The sequence below is a fragment of the Gracilinanus agilis genome, chromosome 3 (genome assembly GCF_016433145.1).
Source record: "Gracilinanus agilis isolate LMUSP501 chromosome 3, AgileGrace, whole genome shotgun sequence".
Lineage (NCBI taxonomy): Eukaryota > Metazoa > Chordata > Mammalia > Didelphimorphia > Didelphidae > Gracilinanus > Gracilinanus agilis.
This window is the reverse complement of record NC_058132.1, coordinates 249293532-249316065: the sequence shown is the minus strand read 5'-3', so window position 1 is coordinate 249316065 and position 22534 is coordinate 249293532. Positions and strand designations below refer to the sequence as shown.

At 33.6% G+C, this 22534-nt stretch overlaps 1 protein-coding gene across 2 annotated transcripts in view; it reads left to right on the top strand.

Annotated features, from left to right (window-relative positions):
- Positions 1-22534, top strand: part of MAP3K20 (mitogen-activated protein kinase kinase kinase 20) — a 187863-nt gene that overhangs the window by 71766 nt on the left and 93563 nt on the right. For both annotated transcript variants that reach the window (XM_044669786.1, XM_044669787.1), the window contains exons 2-6: positions 1577-1664; positions 9730-9831; positions 15260-15325; positions 18364-18392; positions 18485-18622. In XM_044669786.1, coding sequence (XP_044525721.1) covers positions 1577-1664; positions 9730-9831; positions 15260-15325; positions 18364-18392; positions 18485-18622 — 423 coding nt within the window. The remainder of the gene's footprint in view (positions 1-1576; positions 1665-9729; positions 9832-15259; positions 15326-18363; positions 18393-18484; positions 18623-22534) is intronic.

Below are 22534 nucleotides of genomic sequence, written 5' to 3'. Positions count from 1 at the left end.
TGCTCACTTCACTTTTCATCAGTTCATGTAAAACATCCGTGGTTTTTGTGATGTAAGCCCACTTACCATTTCTTATGGTACAATAATATTCCATTACAATCATATACCACAACTTGTCCAACCATTCTCCAGTTGATGAGCATCCCTTCAATTTCCTGTTCTTTGCCACCACAAAAAGAACTGCTATAAATATTTTTGTATAAATAGATCCTTTTCTTTTTTCTTTAATCTCTTTGGGATACAGTCCTATTAATATCATCACTGGCTCAAAGGAATAGGCACGATTTTATAGCATTTGGTGGTTGTAGTTTAAATTTGTTCTCCAGAATGGTTGTACCAGTTCTGAACTCCATCAAGAATGCTTTAGTGTGACTATTTATCCACATTCTCTTGAGCATTTGTCATTTTTCCTTTTCTGTCCCTTGAGCCAATTTAATAGATGTAGAATGGTATCTGATTTAATTTGCATTCTGTAGTCAATAGTGATTTAGAGCATGTTTTCACTTGACCATTGATAATTTTGATTTCTTTTTTTTCTGAAAACTGCCAGCTCATTTCCTTTGACCATTTATCAATGGGGGAATGAGTGGTATTTTCATAAAATTGGCACAGTATCCTATTTATTTGAGAAACGAGGCCTCTATCAGAGAAATTAGCTGTAAAATATTTCTCAGTTTCCTACTTTTCTTCTAATTTTGGCTGCATTAATTTTGTTTGTGTAAAAAAATTAATATCATATAACCAAAATTATACATTTTATTTCCCATGATCTCTAGCTCTTGTTTGTTTAAAAAATTTTTCCTTATCCATAGATATGAGAGGCACATTTTTTCATTCTCCCCTAATTATGATAACCTCCTTTATGTCTAAATCATTTATCCATTTTGACTTTATCCTTGTATATGGTGTGAATGATGGTCTATGCCTAATTTCTGCCAAACTACTTAACAATTTTCCTAGCAATTTTTGTCAAATGGTGAGTCCTTGACTCCAAAGCATGGATCTTTGGGTTCGTCAAACTCTAGATATGGTTAGTAACTAGAATATACTATGTGCCTAATCTGACAAAAGGATATTTTTAGAATTTATTTTTGTTTCTACAGAAAGGAAATGCTTTAGACTACTTTGTTGGCTAAGATAAGCACAGTATATTTAACAAAACAAATTCTGTCCCAGAAGAAAGACTACAAAGGAATGTCTCATGCATTCCTAAATACCAATCTGGTCTCCAAAAGTCAGAACCTATGTTCAGAAGTAAAAGTGTTTCAAGTGTATCACTGAGTTAAAATTAGGAAAGCCCTTAGTAAAGTAACAGTCCTTCGACACTGTTGTGCATTTGCCTTTGCAAAAATCCTGGCAACATGTTTCTACTCTAAATAATAAAGGAAATTCTCATTTCTGAAAGTGCTATAAAAGACTCCTTTTCCAAAGTCAATGGCTATTTGCATAAAGAATTTGTGTATATATAGAGAAATAAAAGACCAACATGGTCAGAAGTTGAGCAATTCTGGTTTATTAGAACATTGTATAATTGTGAAAATTATACTATCTCAGTTTGTCTTTGATTTTTCAATAGGCAGAAATACTCAGTGTCCTCAGTCACAGAAACATCATCCAGTTTTATGGAGTAATTCTTGAACCACCCAACTATGGTATCGTAACAGGTAAGAGCACCTTTATTAGTACAGAGGCTTTTTTTTTTAATTTCCACAATTTACAAGGCTTTTTGTTCCAAATATGTTAAAATGCTTAGCACTAGATACTGTTATGAACTGTATTCTACTGTCAGATGTCACTTTTGTTGCCATAAAGCATTAATAAAACTGATTATATCAATATAATTAGGAATGGTGTTTCTACTTCTACCCATGTTTAATTGTGCTAATTATATCTGAGTAAATGCTATTTAAATGCACTTGCAGCTGCAATACCAATATTTGAAGGTGCTGTTTAACTAAAATTTCATTTAATTAGTTGAAATGAGCGATGCTTTTTGCAACTCTGTGACCTTTTATAAATTAAGATTTCTTGAGCTATTCATGTTATAATTCTTTGCAAGGCATTTTAATCCCATTAGAGCATTCTTACTTCAAGGTCTCTGACATGAGAACAGTATTTTTCACGTTTGGTCATTTGAGTTGATAATGACCTTGATCTAAATCATCAGTTAATTAGGAGCAGCAATTTAGAACTGAGTGAAAATATATTTTCTAAAATGGAACATGTAGAAAATTTTGCACCTTTTTTTAGTACTTTGTGCATATATGTATTCTGTGAGGAATTGTTAAAGACTACTACGTTGGCTATGATAACCACAGTGTTTAATTTTAAAGAGCCTCTGACATTTCTTGCAAGAAGATCCTTAAAATAGGATAGACCTCTCTTTTAGAGTCATGTAAAGAGTTTGGGAAATGTTGGTTCGAGCTGGATATAAAAATTTTAATTACTAGACATTATCATGTAGCAAAAGTAGATGTGATCAGTAATTTAATCCCTTCTCAGTTCTAATTTTAATTAAGGTCCTTTTTTTTTTTTGAAGACTGACATTAATAATCTTAAATACTTAGGACTAAGTAGAATGTCATTGAGTTGTTGAGTTCATCTGTCTATGATAGGATTATATGAGGCTTTTCTTTATTCCCAAATTGTTATTCCCAAACATTTCCCTAGTTTCCAAAATAGCTTATATTTAATATATATGGGGGTATATGTATACATATCATACACATTTAGAATGTGTTTTACAGAATGTGATCTCTTTGAGGGCAGATGATATTTTACTTTTCATTTTGTATCTCAACACAAACTACTTGACATAGAGTAACCACTTAATAAAGCTATTGATTAATTTGCTGATTACATGTAAACTATCTCCAAAAGATTATTCGCTATTTTTTCCTTAATGTTTCCAGAAATGCTCATGTCAGTACTGTTGTAATTTCTTAAATCCATTTCTCCTTTTTCATTCTTTTCAAATTCTGTAGTCTGTGTAACATTCACAATAAATTAGTCCACTTTGAGATTCCAGGATCAGAACTCAACAATGTATTTTCATGTAGTGATATATATATTATTGTAATATATATTCCTATCCTGGGGGAACTTATGATAAAATGATCATGTTACACAATAACAAAGATGTACTTTAGTGTAATTTGAAAGGGAAACTGCATCATTTCTAATAGTAGCCCAATGCCTTAGATGTGGGACTGTTGGGTGATACTGATTTGAATCAGTCACTGAGATAAAAACATTCCTGGAGTACTTCTATATTGTACCAAGAGCAGTGGACTTACAAAATAAGAACAGGCTTTAAAATGGCTGTTACCAAAGAGCTTACAATCAAATTAGCTCCATGGGTATAGCAAGAAGGAAGAATGGTGGTGGTAGTAGTAGTAGTAGCAGCAGCAGCAGCAGCAGTAGTAGTAATACTTAACTTGGTAGTAGATATAGATCTGGCATCAGAATACAGACAACCTGAGTTCAAGTCTTTCCTCTGGCCACACACTGTCTTTGTGACTGAGCAAAAAATTCATCTCCTCGGGGCCTCAGGCAATTCTATAACAACTTTAAGACCCAAGAAGATCCTGACATCCATTGGTAAAGGGAATTAATTTCCTCTTCTCAGAGTTCTTTCTTCCAATGTTATCACAGGTACAGTATTCCTACAGAGCTAGAAAGTTTACAAAGTGGTTTTATTTCCACCATCTCACTTGAGCCTTATGGATATGGAGAAATAGAGGCAGACCCAGAGATAAATTGCACAGAACCTGTACCCAGGGTACTTACATTGAATTCAAATGTCTCCATTTTACTTCTTATTAATGAAGCTGGAATTTGTCTGACATGTTGGATTTTTAAAGTTATGTATAGATTTTCATTTCTTTGATTTTAATTGTATAGATAGCATCTATGCTCTTTTGAAAGCTATCTCCTTCTGACAAGGGAGAAACTTTATGAGTGGCAGTTAAACTTTTTGAACTTTAAAATATTGTGTTAGCTAATGTCATCATCATCATCATCATCATCATCACAAAAATCACCACTATCAAAATCATCTCTGATAGCTTTCTGGATTTTCCTCCTTTTCTCCTAATTCCTTATGTTCTTTATGCCATTCAGGCTTAATCTACAGATGTACATCTAATGCGTAACATGAAGGCAGGCTTGTACCATAAATTATAGCACATCGAAGGGATTGTTCTCTTCTCTTTAGTTAAACTTTCTTCTTTGAATAACTGAAAGAATGGCTTTCATTTAAATAAAAGGAGAAACTATTTCTGGCGGTGTTTAGGGAAAAGAAACAAAAATGGACTGGAGAAAGAGTATAGATTACTTATAAATAGGTTCATTTGCAGATAATACACTCTTATTTCCAGCCACATCTCTTACATCTAAAAATGTCTAATCATATGCCTTATATTATGTTTTAATTAATTATCACGTTAGACCAAAGTTCCTTATTTCATCCAATCATGTACCAGGGTGGCAAAATAAAGGGCACTAGATTTAGAGGCAGGAAATTGAGGTTCAAATCATGGCTATGTTATTTACTTGTGGCCTGAAATTGGGCAAGTCAGCCTCTCAGGCCCTCAATTTTCTCATTCATAAAATAAAAAAATTGAAGTTGATCACCTTTATATACATTCCAGCTCCAAATCTTCTAATCATCTGTGATCTCTGTCCCTCTCACGCCTATCATAACATACTTCTAGGAGGGAAAATCCCCTTTCCAGGATATAACCTCAAAGGATCATAGATTTAGAGCTGGAAGAGAACTTGGATGTCACTGAATCAATTTTCCTCATTTTAAAGATAAGGAAACAGACCCAGAGAAGTTAACTAACTTATATAAAGTCCTACTACTAGTATTTGAGGCAGAATTTGAACCCACATCATCTTGGCTCCCACTCCATTGCCCCATCCACCACACCGTTCAGACTCAATTGATTCTTCAAGAGTCTTGTTTTCTGTTTCACTTCAGAACATATGAGTAAGTCAGCATCACCTCATGCATTTAACATTTTTCTAAGAGAGACAAAGTGAAAAGTTTTAAGTCCCAAGAGGCTTCATGGCTCTTGAAGTGGAGTAATCTCTGGCTTAGGAGACATTATTCTACCTCACCCAAAAGCAGATGGTTATCTTTCTGCCCTTTTGTTTACAATATTTGATTTTTAGCCATCAGCCAAAGCACCACATGAACTTTTCTAATGTGTTTCATAAACTCAAGACCCAATCAGAATAAGACCCAAACAGAATAATATGTGCATCATTGCCTGTTCAGAGTGAGCCAAGGTAGGGGAAAAAATGTGTTAGATGGGCATGAAAGTATACTTCCACTCTCACCTCTTAAAATAAATACAGGTTACCCTTGAAAGGGATTACATCCAGCTCAGCCAGCTTCAAATCACTGGTAGTCTTGCTTTTTCTGTCCAACTGGAAGCTTAGAAGGAAGTTATACTGTTTCCAATTCGCCCCATCCTTTGTTGATGGAAAAGACTGATTGTCGCATGAAACCATAGGCACCTTTAGTTAGGGCTAGAGGGAGTAAATGCTTATCAAAGATTTGGGTTTTTTTGTTTGAGTTTGTTTTATTTTAATTTGTCGATTTTTTTATATGCCTCTGCTGGTAAGGCTTTCTTATGCTTACAGAAATCTTCAGGTCAATAAAGAAAGAACATGAGACAGAGAGGAAAGGAGGTGAACCAAGCAGAATGTGGTTTTGACTCTATCCAAAAGAAAAGGAAGTTGTATTTGCAGGTAGAACTTTAAGTTCCAAGGAAGAACAGAAGCATCCATGGAACAGAAAATCATCTCCTTTCTACTTGAGGTCCAGGAGATAGCCTGGCTGTGCTATATCTCTCTTTGTTTTACCATCTCTTTGTTCCTTAGTATAAGTGAGGTGGCAGTGATCAGAGGAAAACCAGATTTACTTACTGAAAACTTGAAATTAGAAGTTGTAAACCTTTGTTTAAAGGACATATCTCTTAAAAGAAACCCATTCACTTGCAGCCAATCAGATTTCCTTCTGTTCTCACCGTAAAGCACTAAGATTCATGGTAGACCCTCCTTCAGATAAAAGGCCACACCTTGTAATCTCAACTTGATTGTGGAATGAGACCTCATCAAATAGGGATCCTCTATCCCTTTCACTTCTTTCCTGAACATAGAGAAGGACAACAACCAACCAGCCAGAAGGTAGAGACTAGACTTGGGATTTCAGTGAAATAGGGAGATCTCAATGTCTTTGCTAAGAAAACCCAAATGCCGTCACAAAGAGTCAGACATGACTGAAAAAAACTGAAATATAAAGTACATGTATATGTACACAAATCTATATATACTCTGATAAATCAGTTCTGTGAAGAGTTCATATAACTACACAGCATTATTTGAACAATAGACATTTTTCAAGACTTTGGTTCGTCTCTAAAATTAGTATTTGAGGGGCCTCCCCATCAATAGAGAATCTGTCTTCTATTTGAGCTGTACCACTATCTACTCGATAGACTACATGACCCTGGCAAACATCATTGGTGAGCACAGGTGCCCCTATTTTATGCCACACATAAACTTTCAAAGAATCTCATATGATTTTTCATGTGTATGGGAGACACACTGTTTAAGTTTAAAATACCCTCAAAATAACATTTGGTTCTGCTAATTCAAATGCTTTTTTTTATAGTCAACATACAATAATCGTAATGTGAGCTTTTGTGTCTCCCACAAGACAATAGTTAGTCAGTGGTGTGACTATATAGATGTGGTCTGCTATAGAATATTATTTGTAAAAGTCTACCTATTTTCTGAAATTCCATCTCATATTCATCAGATATGAAGTTGGCTAAAGGGAAAATTACAAATATTGAAGGGATTTTGGGAAAATAGACCCATTAATTCACTGAAAGACCTATGAATGGGTGCAGCCATTCTAGAAAGCAATTTGGAAGAATTTCCAGAAAGACTAGATATATGACCCTGGGCAAGTCACTGAACCATGTTTGCCTCAGATTCCTCAATTGTAAAGTGAGCTGAACAAGGAAATGGCAAATGACTCTTTGCCAAGAAAACCTCAAATAGAGTCACAAAGAGTCTGACATGACTGAAAACCACTAAACAACAAATACAGCTTTCAGACAAGCAGCAAAAGAAGTGAGGTTAGGCACTTTCTTTATTTGGGAGACAAAGTAATAGGAACAGGTTGTTAAGTGATTTGGGGAAATAGGAGAATATATTAATATTGGAATAACCTTGATGTCTCACACCCCAGATCGTCTTTTCTCATAAAGGTGTTTCTCTATAGTTAATTTCATGAAACCATCAGAACATCTAGGTGGCACCAAAGGCTTTAAAATAGTAGAAACCTCCCTTTGAGATGGAATCAGACTGAGAATCTGTCTTCATTTACACAACCTTGCAGGATACATATCTTTTGACCTCTAAGGTTATTGTTTCTGGGAGGAGGTTTTCCCCAAGCTCATAGCACAAAAGTTAGATGCATTTCCTTCATACAGCCATGATTTCAGAGGACTGATAATAAAGAATGCTATCCACTTCCTGACTAGGGGATGGACTAAATATATAGAGTAAAACATACATTTTTATACATGACCAAGTTGTTTTTCTTGATTATGTATTTTGCAAGAACTTTATTTTACTTTTTTTTTTCCATTGGGGAAATGATGTGAGAAGGAGAAAAACAAATACTTGTTACTTGAAAAAAAAGATTTAATAATTAGAAACCCAAGCAAATTAAAAGGAAAGCCTACCTATTCTCAGAGATGCCCTCAACCTGTTTGTAAATTATGTTCATAACTGTTTAATAGGGATTAAAAAGTAAGCAAATGAGTCAATTGTTATTGATCTCAATCTCCTTTCCCACTAGTATTTATAATTCTTTTAATATCTTTTCCAGTCATTTGTTAGTCTCCACTTCTTATAATATCTCCATTATAGACCTTTGTGTAACTTGTTCTAGTCCATTTACTCTTCCTGTTTTTATTTTCTTAATAATATTTATAATTTTTCAAACAGTTAGTTCTTAGAGATCAAATGCAGTAATTAATTGTTATTGATAAAAAGAACAGTTTGTTATAGTAATCTTAATTGATCTTTTACATATTTCATCTGTTTGTTTTTTCCCCCCCATTTCATGCTCTTAGTATTATCTGGCCTGAGTTACTTGTAACATTTTGGTAAACTTCCCTTTTCTTCTATAGCTACTTACTCTCCTATGAGACAGTAATACTAATAATCTTCTTCCATTTCTTTAGTAAAATTTTATAAATATATTAATTTTTTAATCTTTTGTTAATCTTAGCTACCACATCTCTTCACTTGGCAAGAAAATCAAAGTTTTCCTAGTTGAGGAGGTTTCTCAGCTCTTCTAGTTATCTGGTTAAATTTCCTTCATAAATGGTCAATTTGTATTGATATCTGTTATTTTATCCATTTCCCATTTTTCAACATAGGTTGTTTAAATAGGTCAGTTTATAATTGCTTTAGTTACATGCTCTATCTTCATATTTTTATCCTTCTAATTTGTATTAATCTTTATCTTTATTCTAATTAGATGTTATATACATAGAAAACAGATTGGAAAACACTCCCACACTAGTAATTCAGATTGTCTCCTGTAAATTAAGATATGGTTATTTTCATTTGATATTATACTAGGTGGTTCTTGCTGTGCCCAGAACCTCACAACTCTGTAAAGAAGATATATGTGTGAAACTTCTCTGTAGTCTGTGAGCCTTTGGTCTCTACTCTATTACTCAGCCATATTTTCTAATACATTTTTTTTTGCCAGGCTCTTCCATATTCTCTTATGTACTGAAGTCACTGAGTATCAAAGTATATGTCAATTAAAACTCAGGGTTCTTATGAAATTCTTTTAAGGATTTTTCTGCCTCCTCATTCTGTAGAAGATTTGGCTCATAAGAAGCAATTATTTTATTGTGGCCTTTTTATAAATTTTCATCAAGAGTGCTTTCATATGAGATGATGAAGTCATATTGCTAGATGTCTTTGAAATCATCTTACTAGCTGTTTCTTGAAGCCTGATTAAAACAAACAACACCAATTCCTTTATTTGGCTCTTCAAAAGGATATATGAGATATCCTTCCATTTAACTACAATTTCCATTTGTCTTCTGATTTCATGTATAGAGAGAATATCAATATTGAAATAGTTCAGTTTCTCTAGCAATGTGTCCACTGGGGGAAAAAATCTCACATTTAGAAAACCAATAATTTGTTGTTCTTCACTTGTTTCAGTTGTGTCTACTCTTCAGAACTCCATTTGGGTCTTGGCTAACAAACTCTTGAGTAGTTTGCCATTTCCTTCTCCAGTGCATTTTACAAATAAGGAAACTGATGCATAAAAGGGTTGAGTGACTTGCCTAGAATCACAGTTAGTATGTGATACTGGATTTGAACTCAGGTCTTCTTTCTATATGACAGATTTTTCCTCCTTGATTATTAATCGATAGAAATGTATTGTAAAAAATCTATAACAATGAATTTTAAGCACACCCTTAATTTTTAGAAACTTTGGCATAGTAAATTATAAATTTCCTATTATATCTATCAAGACTTTTAATTAAATCATTTTACTATATGGTTCAGTTCTACTTTCATAGTTCTGGATTTCAAGACTCATTTCTGAATCATCAGATTTAAGTTTAGAAGATCATCTGTGGTTCTAATATGCATATCTTTTTTTTTCAGAATATGCTTCTCTAGGATCATTGTATGAATACATAAACAGTAATAGAAGTGAAGAAATGGATATGGAGCATATTATGACTTGGGCCACTGATGTGGCTAAAGGTAAGAGAGTTTTTTGAGTTTTTTAAACCTCTCCTGAAATAGGGACATAAAGAAGAAAATATGCTTTTCTTGTAATAGAATGCCTCATGTCCTAGTGTAATATATCATTAAATCTTTTCCCTTTCCAGAATGAATATACTGATACTCAACTGATTCCTATGAGAAAATTTAAATTTATTGACTTCTGCTTTTTCCTTCATTCCCACTTTCTCCTACTTTTTTAGTTCCTTTTCTCACCTTCTCTCCCTCTCCTCTCTTATTTTCACTCTATTTTTCCTTTCCCCATGTCACCATTTACTTTCCTCCTTTTCTCTTGAACCAGCACCAACAAAGTCAATGTATACCAGGCTCATATGACAGGGTAACTGACCATTTTACCACTCTAACTTCTTGACAGATTAGATGGAAAGACCATAATATCATTGTTCTGCAAGATTTAGTTTATACTCAGGTCCAACTGATTTATCTTGGAATAGTTCTATCCATTTTGTATACATGGCATATGTTAAAAATAGAAATCACTTTTAAAAATGTCTTATCCATGCTGCCATATAAAAACAATTCAGATTTCATTTTATATTTATTACAGTCTTGGAAATCACTCTTGGAAATTAAATATTTTTAACCTACAAAATCCCCAGAATACTAGCCAATAAAATGTCTAATCCTTTTTTTCCCTCATAAATTCAAGTACAACCTAATTCTTTCTGAAGTAATTCAAATTCCATTTATTTTTATCTTTTTTTTTCCATTTTCACAACTGTGAACCTTTTAGAGTTTTATTTATAACTATCCAAGTTGCTCTGGAAACAACTTGACCTAAATAATGAAGGCTGATAGTTACATTTGTATTCCAGCAACTCCCAGGAAGCCAATGTCCAAATTTTCCTGGAGCAATTAACTCTATGTAGCTCATCCAAAGGTATAACAAGAGAAATAGAAGATTAGGAATCAAAAAGAGTTTGAATCTTGCCTCAATATTTCATAGCTCTGTGACTTTGGAGAACTTGCTTACACATTAGTTTCTTTGTCTGTAAAATGGGGATAATAATATTTGCTTTCCTTAATGTGCTTGTTATGAGGAACATACCATGTAAATGTGAATTGTCCTTATTTAAAGTAGCAATCTGTATGCATCTGTAAAAAATAATATTTAATGATGTATCTTATTCAGGAAAGGGAGCAAGTCCCTACCATGTTTTGATTGGTAAGTTAGATCGATTGTAAAAAATGATATATTCCTATTGGAATTATTCTTTCAGGGCTCAGACTATAAGATAATGTTCTTGGAAATGGTTTCAACATAGTTTCATAGACAAACAACACAAAAACCCCCTCATGAATCCTTTTTCAGAATTTAATCATTTTCAAGGCATTTTGTACTATTTGTACTATCACAGTCACCTTTCTATGGATTCATATGCTATCACAAAGGGCCTGGCTTATTTTTAGCAAAGATAAAAGAGTGTTATTAGAAATTCTGTTTTAACAAGGATCACTCCACTTAGCCTATAACCTAAAAATGGCAGCATTGTAAACATGAAGGCCTCCCCTTCCTGCCACTGGATTTATCTAGATTTTGGTTTACAGGATTCATTCAGTTCTATCTATTGCACTCAAATAAACCTGATCATTCTACATCTTGATAAACTTCTCCTAAGTATGAAGATAGCTACAAGCTTCTGGCCGTCCCAGAACAGTCCCTCTTTCAACCCATAAACTATTTATAGAGGTCATTTGGCTCCAAGCTAACAATATCACTTCTCCAGGGGATCCTCTGGTACATTGGCAACAGTGGAAGGAAGAAAAACTAAGTAAACCAAGAGGGAAAAGAGGAAGAGGCAGTTAAAAGATCACTGGATTTGGAGTCAGTGGACTTGAGTTCCAATTCCAACTCTATCTTCAGTAACCTGTGTAATTTTATGCATATTATTTCACCTCTCCTGACCTCAGATTCCTCATATACAAAATTATAGTCATCTGTGAGTCAATAAACATTTCCTAATTGCCTACTATGAACCAGGCTTGTACTAAGCATTGATGTCTAAGGATCTTGCTAGTTCAAAATTCTCTAAACTGATCAGAGAGAGGAAATGTGTCCTATGATTATAAAGCAACCTGTGTCTATAACTTGGTTCTCAAGGCATTTCCCCTTCAAAATTCCAAAAATGTCCCCCAAAATAGCAGTGTTGTTGGAATAACTCAGTATAGTGACTTCTGTGTTATTTAAATCCATAAATTGCAATATGTCTTGGAGAGAGAATCAACTTTGATACTTTAAAGTCATATTATTGCTGTAAAAGAAAGTAATATTTTTCCCCTAAAAACTAAGGGGGGAAAAAGGGGAAGAAATAGTAGAACAGTCATGGCTTTAGTCTGCTATTATATGGAAACATGTAGGATTTGCAGCTTAGATGGAAAAGACTTATTTTATACCTTCAAGATCAAACATTGTGGGCCTTTGAATCTGACCATCATTCCTGCCAAAAGCTTTAAGAATTTTCAGTACTTTGAGGTGGTGAGAGACCAAAAGATGAAAAACTCAGTACAAGTGAGAATTCTCATACATTTTAAAGGATTTGGGTACCTTGTACTTCTCTGATGAGATAACAGTTTAAGAAAGCAGAAAGGCTTTATGTTTTAAAGATAGACCAACAACTTGGTCTTGAAAATTTACACTTGTTACAGGGAAATTTACAAATGAGAAAAGAGGGCAGCAAACTAGACATCTATGGATCAGTTCTCTAAAAGGAGGAAAGAGCCTTTAGTTTCCACAAAAGTCCTCTCAAAGACACACATCAAAATCTTCCCCAAAACTAATATGACCCTAGAAGAGGTATTATTTCATCTTCAAATTTGTTAGATTTTTAAAAACCTTTACCTTCCATCTTAGAATCAATACTATGTGTTGGTTCTAAGGCAAAAGAGTGATAAGGGTTGGGAATAGGTGTTAAGTGACTTGCTTAGGCTTCACAGCTGGGAAGTGTCTAAAGCTAGATTTGAACCCAGGACCTCCCATCTCTAGACCCAGCTCTTAATTCACTGAGTCATCTAGCTGCCCTCTGTGTTTCATTTCTTTTTTTTTTTTTTTTTGGAAGAAAAAAGGAGTACAGATTGTAAAAAACAAAACAAAGAACTTGTATAGTAAACATTGATTCTATAACACTAAATATAATTTAATGTGATTGATTACTCATATGTTATTTTCCTTATTTCTATAGTTGCATTTTACAGAATACTGCATTTGTTGTCATTTCCATAAAATTTAGATATCAAACTCTTGCTCAAGATTTTAAACTCCCAGTTATAACGTTATACTCTGTAAAAATGAAGTTCACTGAGTCATTAGAATTATAGAGCTTTTCTAGGACCGAGATCCATCGTGATGATGATAACTGCCTTTGTATTTAGAGTCAAGTAATCACCATAACAAATGTGTCTTTGTCTTTTGTAGTATCTGAAACAATTTTGCTTGACAAATTTTTTAAGAAATCTATCTCAGTAATGATTGTCAGCATAGTTTTTTTCTTAAGTTCATATTTTAATAAAAGAATAATAGCAAGAGAAAGGGAAGTGACAGATTCAACCAGAAAGATTTGAAATGCATTCTAATTGTAGATATTTCATTTTAACAACTTGAAAGTATTAAAAGTATCATATTCACTCAGTAAATATTCAATATTGTATTCCAAATGTTTCATTTGAAAAATGGGGGAGGGGAGGACCTGCACACTGAAGTTCAGATTTGTAATCTGTAAGAGAGACTTCCTTATAATTTCTTCTTTGTTCAGAACATTCGAATTGCTAACCTTTTTCTTAACTTGTTTTTTACTTGTTTGTCAATTTAGTTCTGTTTGAGAATTCATTCTCTCTGTGGCTTTTAGATATTTAATTAAATAAATTTTAACAGTAAAATAGTTGGCTGTTAAGGTTTACAAAGTTTTTTATTTTATTTATTGTTGTTATTATTATTATATACATGATGCCATTTGGTTTTAATCATCCTTTACTGTTATAAAAATAATTCCTGGCAAAAATAACATCAGTATTTGGAAAGAATAGTAAAAGTACCCAAAAAAGAATTTTATAGAATTGAAATTTTCATTGTTTTAAAAATAAACCAAGTGCTATTTATTGGTATATACACATTTGAGCAATTGTATAAGAAAGGAGGTATTCCTTGGGTTCCTATTTTCTCCTCTTTAAATGAAGGGAAAATTTGAATTGCTTAAATATAGGGGAAAGAATTTTTCTTCTATTTTTATATTTGCATTTTGCAAAAATAGCACATCCATCAGAACACTTATATACTGTGGAGATAGACAGTATGTAAATGCAGGCACCAACAGAACAAAAAAAAATTACTCTTGAAAATCTGGCCTTTTCCATACAAAGTTGATTCCTTATTGGCAAAAGTTCATTAATTAATTACGTGTTGAACTTACAGAGTTAATAGACTTGATTTTTCACAAATATGTAGAAGAGAATTTTTGTTCAGATTCAAATAAAAATTTCTTCAGAGAATAAACCTTTGGGAAAATAAAAAATACTTTATATCTATTATACGGGGTATATTTCTGTCTAAGCATCATCAACTTGCATTATAAATGATAGCTTATGAATCCTTACTCTTCTTCCTAAATGCCCAGGTGTAATGAATATCAACAAAGGAAATCCTGGTTGGATATAGATGGCTCCAGAGAGCTAGATGAAACCTTAAAAATTCTATCAACAATCTGGTTTTTTTAAACATTAAGGACATTGATTATTTGAAACAATAAAAAATTGTAGTAGATGTGTATTGGCTACTTTAAGGTTTACAAAGTTCTTTATATACATTTTCATCGTATTTTTACAACAATCCTGAGTCAAGAACTATAGGTATTATTATAATTTCCCTTTAACAGATGAGGGAACTGAGGCAGAAAAATAAAGTTACCATGATTTGCCCATTGTAACTTAAATAAATTATAGGTCAAATTAAAATTCAGGTTTCTCCAGACTTCAATTCCAGAACTTTAGCCACCATACTACTTGTATCAGGCTAGATTCACCAGTTCATACTTAGGACCTTTGAATAGCTGGTAGTATGATATAGAATGCCTAGGATACTTAGCCTCAGGTCTCACTTTTGACTAATTACTTTGATAAGAGTATTAGATCCATCCAAAACACACACACACACACACACACAAATGAAGTGCTCATAGACATCATCTTTAATCATTATTCAACATATAACAGATCAAAGTACACCAATGTGACTTTGCCATGATTTCCTATCTCCACTCTGTCAATCATAGATTGACAAGGTGCAAATATCTAATTTGTGCTGTTGTCATCGATGTTTAAAGAAGCAATGTGGTACTGACACAATGTTGTGAAGGTAACAATGATGATCCCTTTTTTCCTCTTCTCCATTAACTAGGGATGCACTATTTACATATGGAGGCTCCAGTCAAGGTGATTCACAGAGATCTCAAATCAAGAAATGGTAAAGTAGCCATGTACCTTTAATCTTATTCCTAAGACCATTTTGGAAGCTTGGCTTTTGGCACTAATGGTTTTAAACTCATTCTTGTTTGAAAAATTCTGTTTCTCTTAGATTATTTGGTTTTAGTTTTTCTTTGAGTCACTCATACTTGTATGAGCAATGTTGTGATGTAAATGGCCTGAAGGATTAGGATCCATGCACTTAGATACCTCTGCATCATTTAAAATCTTTCTGATGATAAAGGTGTTGGTATTATTTTGTAGTTAAGCAGAATTAACTGAGGTTGATGATTTGCTATTAAAAAAAAATTTCTATGCTACATCAAAAGCTCTCTTCCAACTGTTTCTATCATGTCAGAAGAATTGAGACTATTATTTTCCCTGTCACCTTTAGAATTCTAAGTGGATGGTGAGATATCATGCTTGGAAAGGTGTTCATGTGGTTGGGTGAATGTGGAGTGATGCAGAGGAGGGTCCCTTGAGGAGAAGGTACTAATGATCTCCATTCACACTGTCCTCCCATTTAGAAATATATAAAAGCTAAAAATAGGACAAAGGCTATGGTACTAGCTGCCACTTTATGGTCAAGCCGGTCAAGCCAGTCAAGTTCCACAATCCACTAGTTGTTTTCAGGTTACCATTAACTTTTCATTATTCCAAGTAATCTTAGGTGCATGCTAAAAAAGGTCTTGGGTACATGCTAAAACATAAGAGTAGGTTGGGTTTTTAAATTTTGTTTATAGTTTTTTTTGCCTAAAATAAATGATTATCAAGTTGTCTGGACTCCAGGAGAAAATATCAGACTTTTAAAGCACTGTTATGACCTCAAAATTTTTAGGATATACTTGGGATTGCCAACAAATCAAGGTATTTGAACTCTTCCCTTTTTATTTGACTTCTTGGTTACTTAAGGGGGAAAAGTCTTGTCCATACATCATCTGATGATTTCAATCTACTTAATGTTGCTCTGTAAGAAAAGTAAAGCTCCTTAAATCCCTATTTTAGCTACAACAGTGAAACATTCATAATACCATTTAAAAGTTGTCTGAAATGTAGACATCCTTAAATGTGCATTGTTTAAAAATGGACATATAAGGAATTAAAAGGTTTCACCAAAGCAGAAATAAGAAAAGAAAACCCTGGGCAAGTTGGCAACTTCCTCTTTGCAAAAGCTTAGTTTAAAATAATGTACTGTGTGCATCAAAATTGAATTTAACCTCTAGGTCTTCCTGAATATTTTGATTATATTCCTCAAGATATAATGCCTCTATAGAAATCTGGGCAAATTCTTCCAATTTGAATGTGAGGTAAGCTTTGATTATTTAAAAAAAAACCAGCCTATTGGTATATCATTAAGTCTGAGTCAAGGCTAAAATAGTAGTACAAGGTGAGGCTTGATCTTCCATTCATCTTAATAGCATATTAACTTTGAAGACTAATTATGACCATTTAAAGGTCAACACTGCTAATCATTTCACTGGTGATCATCATACCAGAACTATCCAGCTAATGCCTTTGTACAATACATGCCTTGTCCCCTGGCAAATTAATTTAAATAGATGTCCCGGGGGAGAGTTATGAATATGTCAAGAATTAAATATGTGGGAACCTCATGATTTTTCTGAGGTTCCATAAAAATTTCTCAGTAGAAAGGATTATACTAAGTGTTCCAATAGATGTTTAAATTATTTTGTAATATTAAAAAGAGTTATTCGTTTTCTTTGTGCTTGAATTGTTTTAGTATATGCTAGAAAATACATTTTTATTGACAAAACAAATCTTTCTTTTGAGTAATGAGGTTCTTTGCCTATTCAAATGGTCTTTATATGGTGATTTAAGTTTTTCAGCTTTATATTATTACATTTAATCTGTTCTTAATCTCATTTGATTTATTTTGGAATATATTAGAGAGGGAGGTTCTAGAGATGTTATCATTGTCCTTGTCAATAATAGTAAATATATTAAATCCTTATGATACATAAGATACAGAGCATAATTCTAAGGAATACAAAGAGGAATATTACATAAGTTCTTATACAGCTCAAAATTTATTTAGGGAAAAAATAGTTTATCTAATCTGGTCCAGGATCACAGGAAACAAAGTATTACACTCAGCAGTTCTAACTATAAGTATTATTAATGATATAAATGAGTCTTCAGTAAATACATGAAAGGCTATAAGGCTATATTATCCAGTCTGACACTGTCTCCTGGGTCTTGGTGTAAATTCTGTTTCTAAGAAAAGAAATAATTAGTATCAGGAAAAAAAAAAACAAGAAAAAAAAAAAAAAAACAACCCTGGCCTGGAAGTGAAGCCTGCTTAATAGCCAGAGATGCTCAGGATTATTTTATGCTCATGAGACCAAAAAGTTGGAACCTTTTACAAATCTACCAATCTAGAATAAGCAAATCCTAGAAACCTTTGAATACACTGGTAATAAGTAGCCTAGAGAGGGATGAACACAAGGGATAGTGTTCATTCCTTTGGTATTAAGGACTGTACTTAGGGACTCATTAGTCATTTTAGCTATGTCTGTCTCCCTCTTTCCTCCTTGCTTCAGGATAAGGGACCTAGTCTAACCAGACTACATCACATGTACAACATGAAAAAAATATAATTTATGGATGAGGACAATTAGGCATGGAGCAGTTAATGACATCTTCAAAGTCACACAAAGTAGTCACTGGCAGAACCAAGACCAGACTTTAACTGCTATCTGGTACTTTTTTCTTTTCTTTTTTTTAAAACTGGGTAGTGCCATTATCTGCTGAATAAAACATTTGGTAGACTTTTTACTTCTGCACATTAGTTTATAAAGCAAGGCCACTTTTCCTTTGCTAATCTTTATTATATCCTTACTATTTTCGCCTTTTTTGTCAATCCAATTGACAACAGTTGGTTGTCAAACTAAATGACTTGAGGTTATGAGTACTAATAAAGAACACAAAAATTTAAGGTTTTCAGCAATAATAAGTAAGCTACTTTATAAAGATGAAATGGATAGTCACATAATTCTCCTTTTTTCTTTTTACTTGTAGTTGTTATAGCTGCCGACGGAGTATTAAAGGTAGGAATATTTTGTTAAAATATGGAATTTGAGAATCTTGTTAACTGTTACATTATCAGAAATAAATATAAAATTGATTTGTGTTTTCCCAGATCTGCGATTTTGGTGCCTCACGGTTCCATAACCATACAACACATATGTCCTTAGTAGGCACTTTTCCATGGATGGCCCCAGAAGTTATCCAGAGTCTTCCAGTTTCTGAAACATGTGATACATATTCTTATGGTGTGGTGAGTTGATTTAACATACTATTAAAGGTATAGGAAGCACAATGCATGATGAATCTGGAGTTAGATGAACTATGCTCAAATCTCTTCTCTACCTTGCACGACCTTTGTGACTTTGAGCAAGTTCACTTTCCTTTCCCTTAAAATGTAGGAGCTGGATTCAATGACTTTCATCTTCTTTTCCAGCTCTACATCCATGAGCCTAAATTCTGACTTTTAAAAAAGGTAGAAGGAACACAATATTCTTCTTTTTTAACATCTTCATTTTCTACTAGAATAAAAAGAAAAGGGGCATCCTAGAGAGCCCTCACTGACTGGTAAAATGAACTTCAAATTCAGTGTCAGTTCTGATGATATGTCCCATTATTCTGTTTTTCTCTCTAGAGGAAAAAAATCACTACCTCATGGGAAAAAACTAGATGAGGAAAGACCTAGAATACTATTGGTCCTAATGTTCTAAGCTATAACCAGAGAAAGTGTTTGTTTTTCTGAGGGTAACTTGAATGGTTTGAATGTCTTTCACAGAAGCAATACTGGAAAAAAGTAATCACTGAGAAAAAGATTCACCTGAGAAGATGGCAATAATAATAAGAAGAAGATTAATAAGATTAACAAGCTTGCAATAATAATAATAATAACTTGAAATCACCAGCTGAATCTCTGTTCACTAGGTCTGCTAACTGAATGTTTGGTGATAATTCTATTTAGAGTTCTGGGTCAGGATATTATGGGCAGGGTGCAAATTAAAATGATGATATCTCAGTAGCTGTTGAAAACTTAAGTAAGAAGTACAAACCTATGTCTGTGAAACAGTTTAACAACATGAAAACAGCCTATCACTCAACCTTTATTGAGATATTAATTATATTAACATTTTATGGAGTTGAGAGAAACCTTAGAGTTTGTCTTTGTCCACAGTTGTCAAACATAAGGCCAAATAAATGAGGCTCACCACACTTTTAAAAACTGTCCGAACTATATTAAAATATAATTCAGAAAATATTTTTAAAAAGACATGGATAATATTACATTTTAAAAATAGTAAATATCTGGTCCCTGAGGATTCTTATGTATGGTTTAGTGGCCCCTATTTTAATATACATTTGAAACCACTGATTTAAGTATGCCCTTTGGCTCAGCAATGCCATTACTAGGTTTGTATCACGAAGAAATAAAAAACAAAAAAGGGAAGAAATTAAACATACGAAAATATTTATAGCAACTTTTTTTGTGGGGATAAAGAACTGGAAAGTGAGGAGCTACCTATCAATTGGGGAATGGCTGAGTAAATTATAGTATATGGTTGTAATGGAATACTATTATATTGTAAGAAATAAAAAGGAGGAGCTCAGAAAGACTTACATGAACTGAAGAAGAGTGAAGTAAACAGAACTAAGAGAGCATTGCACATGACAGCAATATTTGTATAATGATCAATTGTAAGTAACTTAGCTATTCTTAGCAATACAGTGATCCAAAACAATCCAAAAGGACTTTGGATAAAAAATGCCATATGCTTCCAGACAAAGAACTGGTGAGTTCTGAGTGCAGACCAAAGCATACTTTTTTCACTTTCTCTAGTAATGCTTTTTCAAGTTTCCTTCCACAAAAGATTAATAGTGAAAAATGGTTTATGTGATTGCACATGTAAAATCTATATTATATTGCTTACCATCCCAGCAGGAGTAGGTGAAGGGAGGAAATAAAAGAATTCAATACTAAAAATTCCTTTTAAAATGTTGGAAATTGTTTTTACATGTAATTGGGGGACGAAATAAAATAAAAAAAAAAGAAAAACAAACACTGGTTTAGTCCAACCCCATCATTTTACAAATGACAAAATTATAACCCAAGACAAATTAGTGGGTAACAAGGTCATATAGCCAGGACTAGAACCAAAGTCATATCAGCAAAAGCAAAAAATGTAGAAGTAGGTAGATTTTTAAAAGAACTAATAAAATATAAAATTAAGCAGAGTCACAATAAGAATACTATGAAAAAGATAAATCAGAGGAAAGTTCTAAAGAAGGCATGGTCTAGAAGAAGGCACTTTTTGAGGGGCTTTGTTTTGTGATTTAAGAAACAAATTTGTGAGTAATTACCTAAGTTTGGGTAATTTACTTTAGCTCTAAAATGGTAGATTGAAAACTCTATGGCTTGTACTTGGGTTTACTAATCCTACCATCATCCATTTTCCTCTTCTTTTGCTATATTAATTACCTTCTAATTCTCCAGAGTGTGGAAAATATAAGTAAGGGTAATGGGGTCACCAGGGATATTATAAATAAACTAAGCGGTTTGTGGGAACACACACTGGGATTTATGAGAGACTAGACCTGGACATGAAGACTTGAACAGCCAAACTGCTCCTAACTGACAAAGGACAGTTAGCCAACTGTCACTCTGGCCAGAGGCTTTGAATTCAACAGACAAGGTAACAGGATATAACTGAGTTTAATTATGAACAACTAAAAGGTGGGATAGGAATATCTACTCTAAAACCTTAAATCTAATGACATAACCCACAGGGAAAGGAAAGACTTATTTCTACACTAACTTAGTAATCTAAACTGACAGGGCCCAAGGAGCAATGGAGTCTCTGCGTGACTGCTTCAGACCTGGAACCTGCCAGGCTTGAGCAGCTCAGCTAGGGGCTTTGTGGCTTTGGGATTCTCACTGCAATCCACTGATGATCTCTGGATTCCAAGAGCCAAGGTAGTCTCAGGTACCAAGTAGGGAGGGTTTTACTTGAAACACTGTCCACCAGATCTCAAAACTTTCTCCTCTTCCTTGGTACAGGACTGTTGATCTTCTCTCTTTGCTAGATGCCACCACTCAGGATCCCAGGGAAAATCAGGATACAGGATGTCCTTTTACTCTGAGTGCTCCTAGGGCTAACCACTGTTTGTGTTAACCCCCAATGGAGCCCTTCCCAGAGCACAAGTCACTTCTTCTTGCTCCTTCATTCCAACCTGGAATTCCCAGCTCTAGCTCCTTCCTGTTAGATACACCTTAATACCTAATTGATAACTAATCTTACCTTCCTCACAACAAGAGTAAAGTCCCATAGAATTAGGATAAAAAGCTGACTTATTTCCTCAACCTACAGGTGTCTCTGTTGAATTTCCCTGGATAAATCAGACTGAAAGAAGCATCTGACAGAGGGCATAAATACAATCCCCTCTTCCCCCTCAAAAATCATGTATTCCCTTTTCCCTTTCTGATGGGTTAACTATCCTTCTCTACTCTTTATTGCTAATCTCTTACTCAAGTCTGGGACATGCTCTCACTTGTTCAGATTCTATTAAACCTTCTTTTATAACTGAATTGATGACATAATGGAAGATGAATTTTATTGTCTCTTAAGTAACTGTGTTTGCCAAAAATTAAGTTAGAGGCAATGCAACATATATATCATCTGGACAAAGACTAGAATTTAAAATGTTGAAAGAAAACTCTGGCCTCTGATCAAAGATCCAGTGTCACTTAACTGAGCCAGCTACAAAAAAATGAGGGATGTAAACCATTACTGGAAATGAACAAATAGTCCCTATTGAAGAGAGGAAGGAAAGAGGAACATTTAAATTCTGAGAGAATATAGTAGAGTCTAAAAGTGGTCTCCTGATTCAAAGGTACTTTCTATCTTTGAGAACAAAGATAGGGAAATATTTAAAAATCTAAGAATCCATTATGGATACTGTCTTCCATAACCTGTGAGTTATTACAGATTCATTCAGAATAGTCTCTTAAAGTATGTTTAGCTGTACTTTTCTATATGAGATAAGGAATATGGATTTCCTCTCATGATTTAGAACAGTGATGGGCAAACTTTTAAAAGAGGGGGCCAAAGGAAAGGAAATGCTCCTCTGTAAGTCTGTTTCTTTCAAAGTTTCATTGTATTGTATCTTACTCATT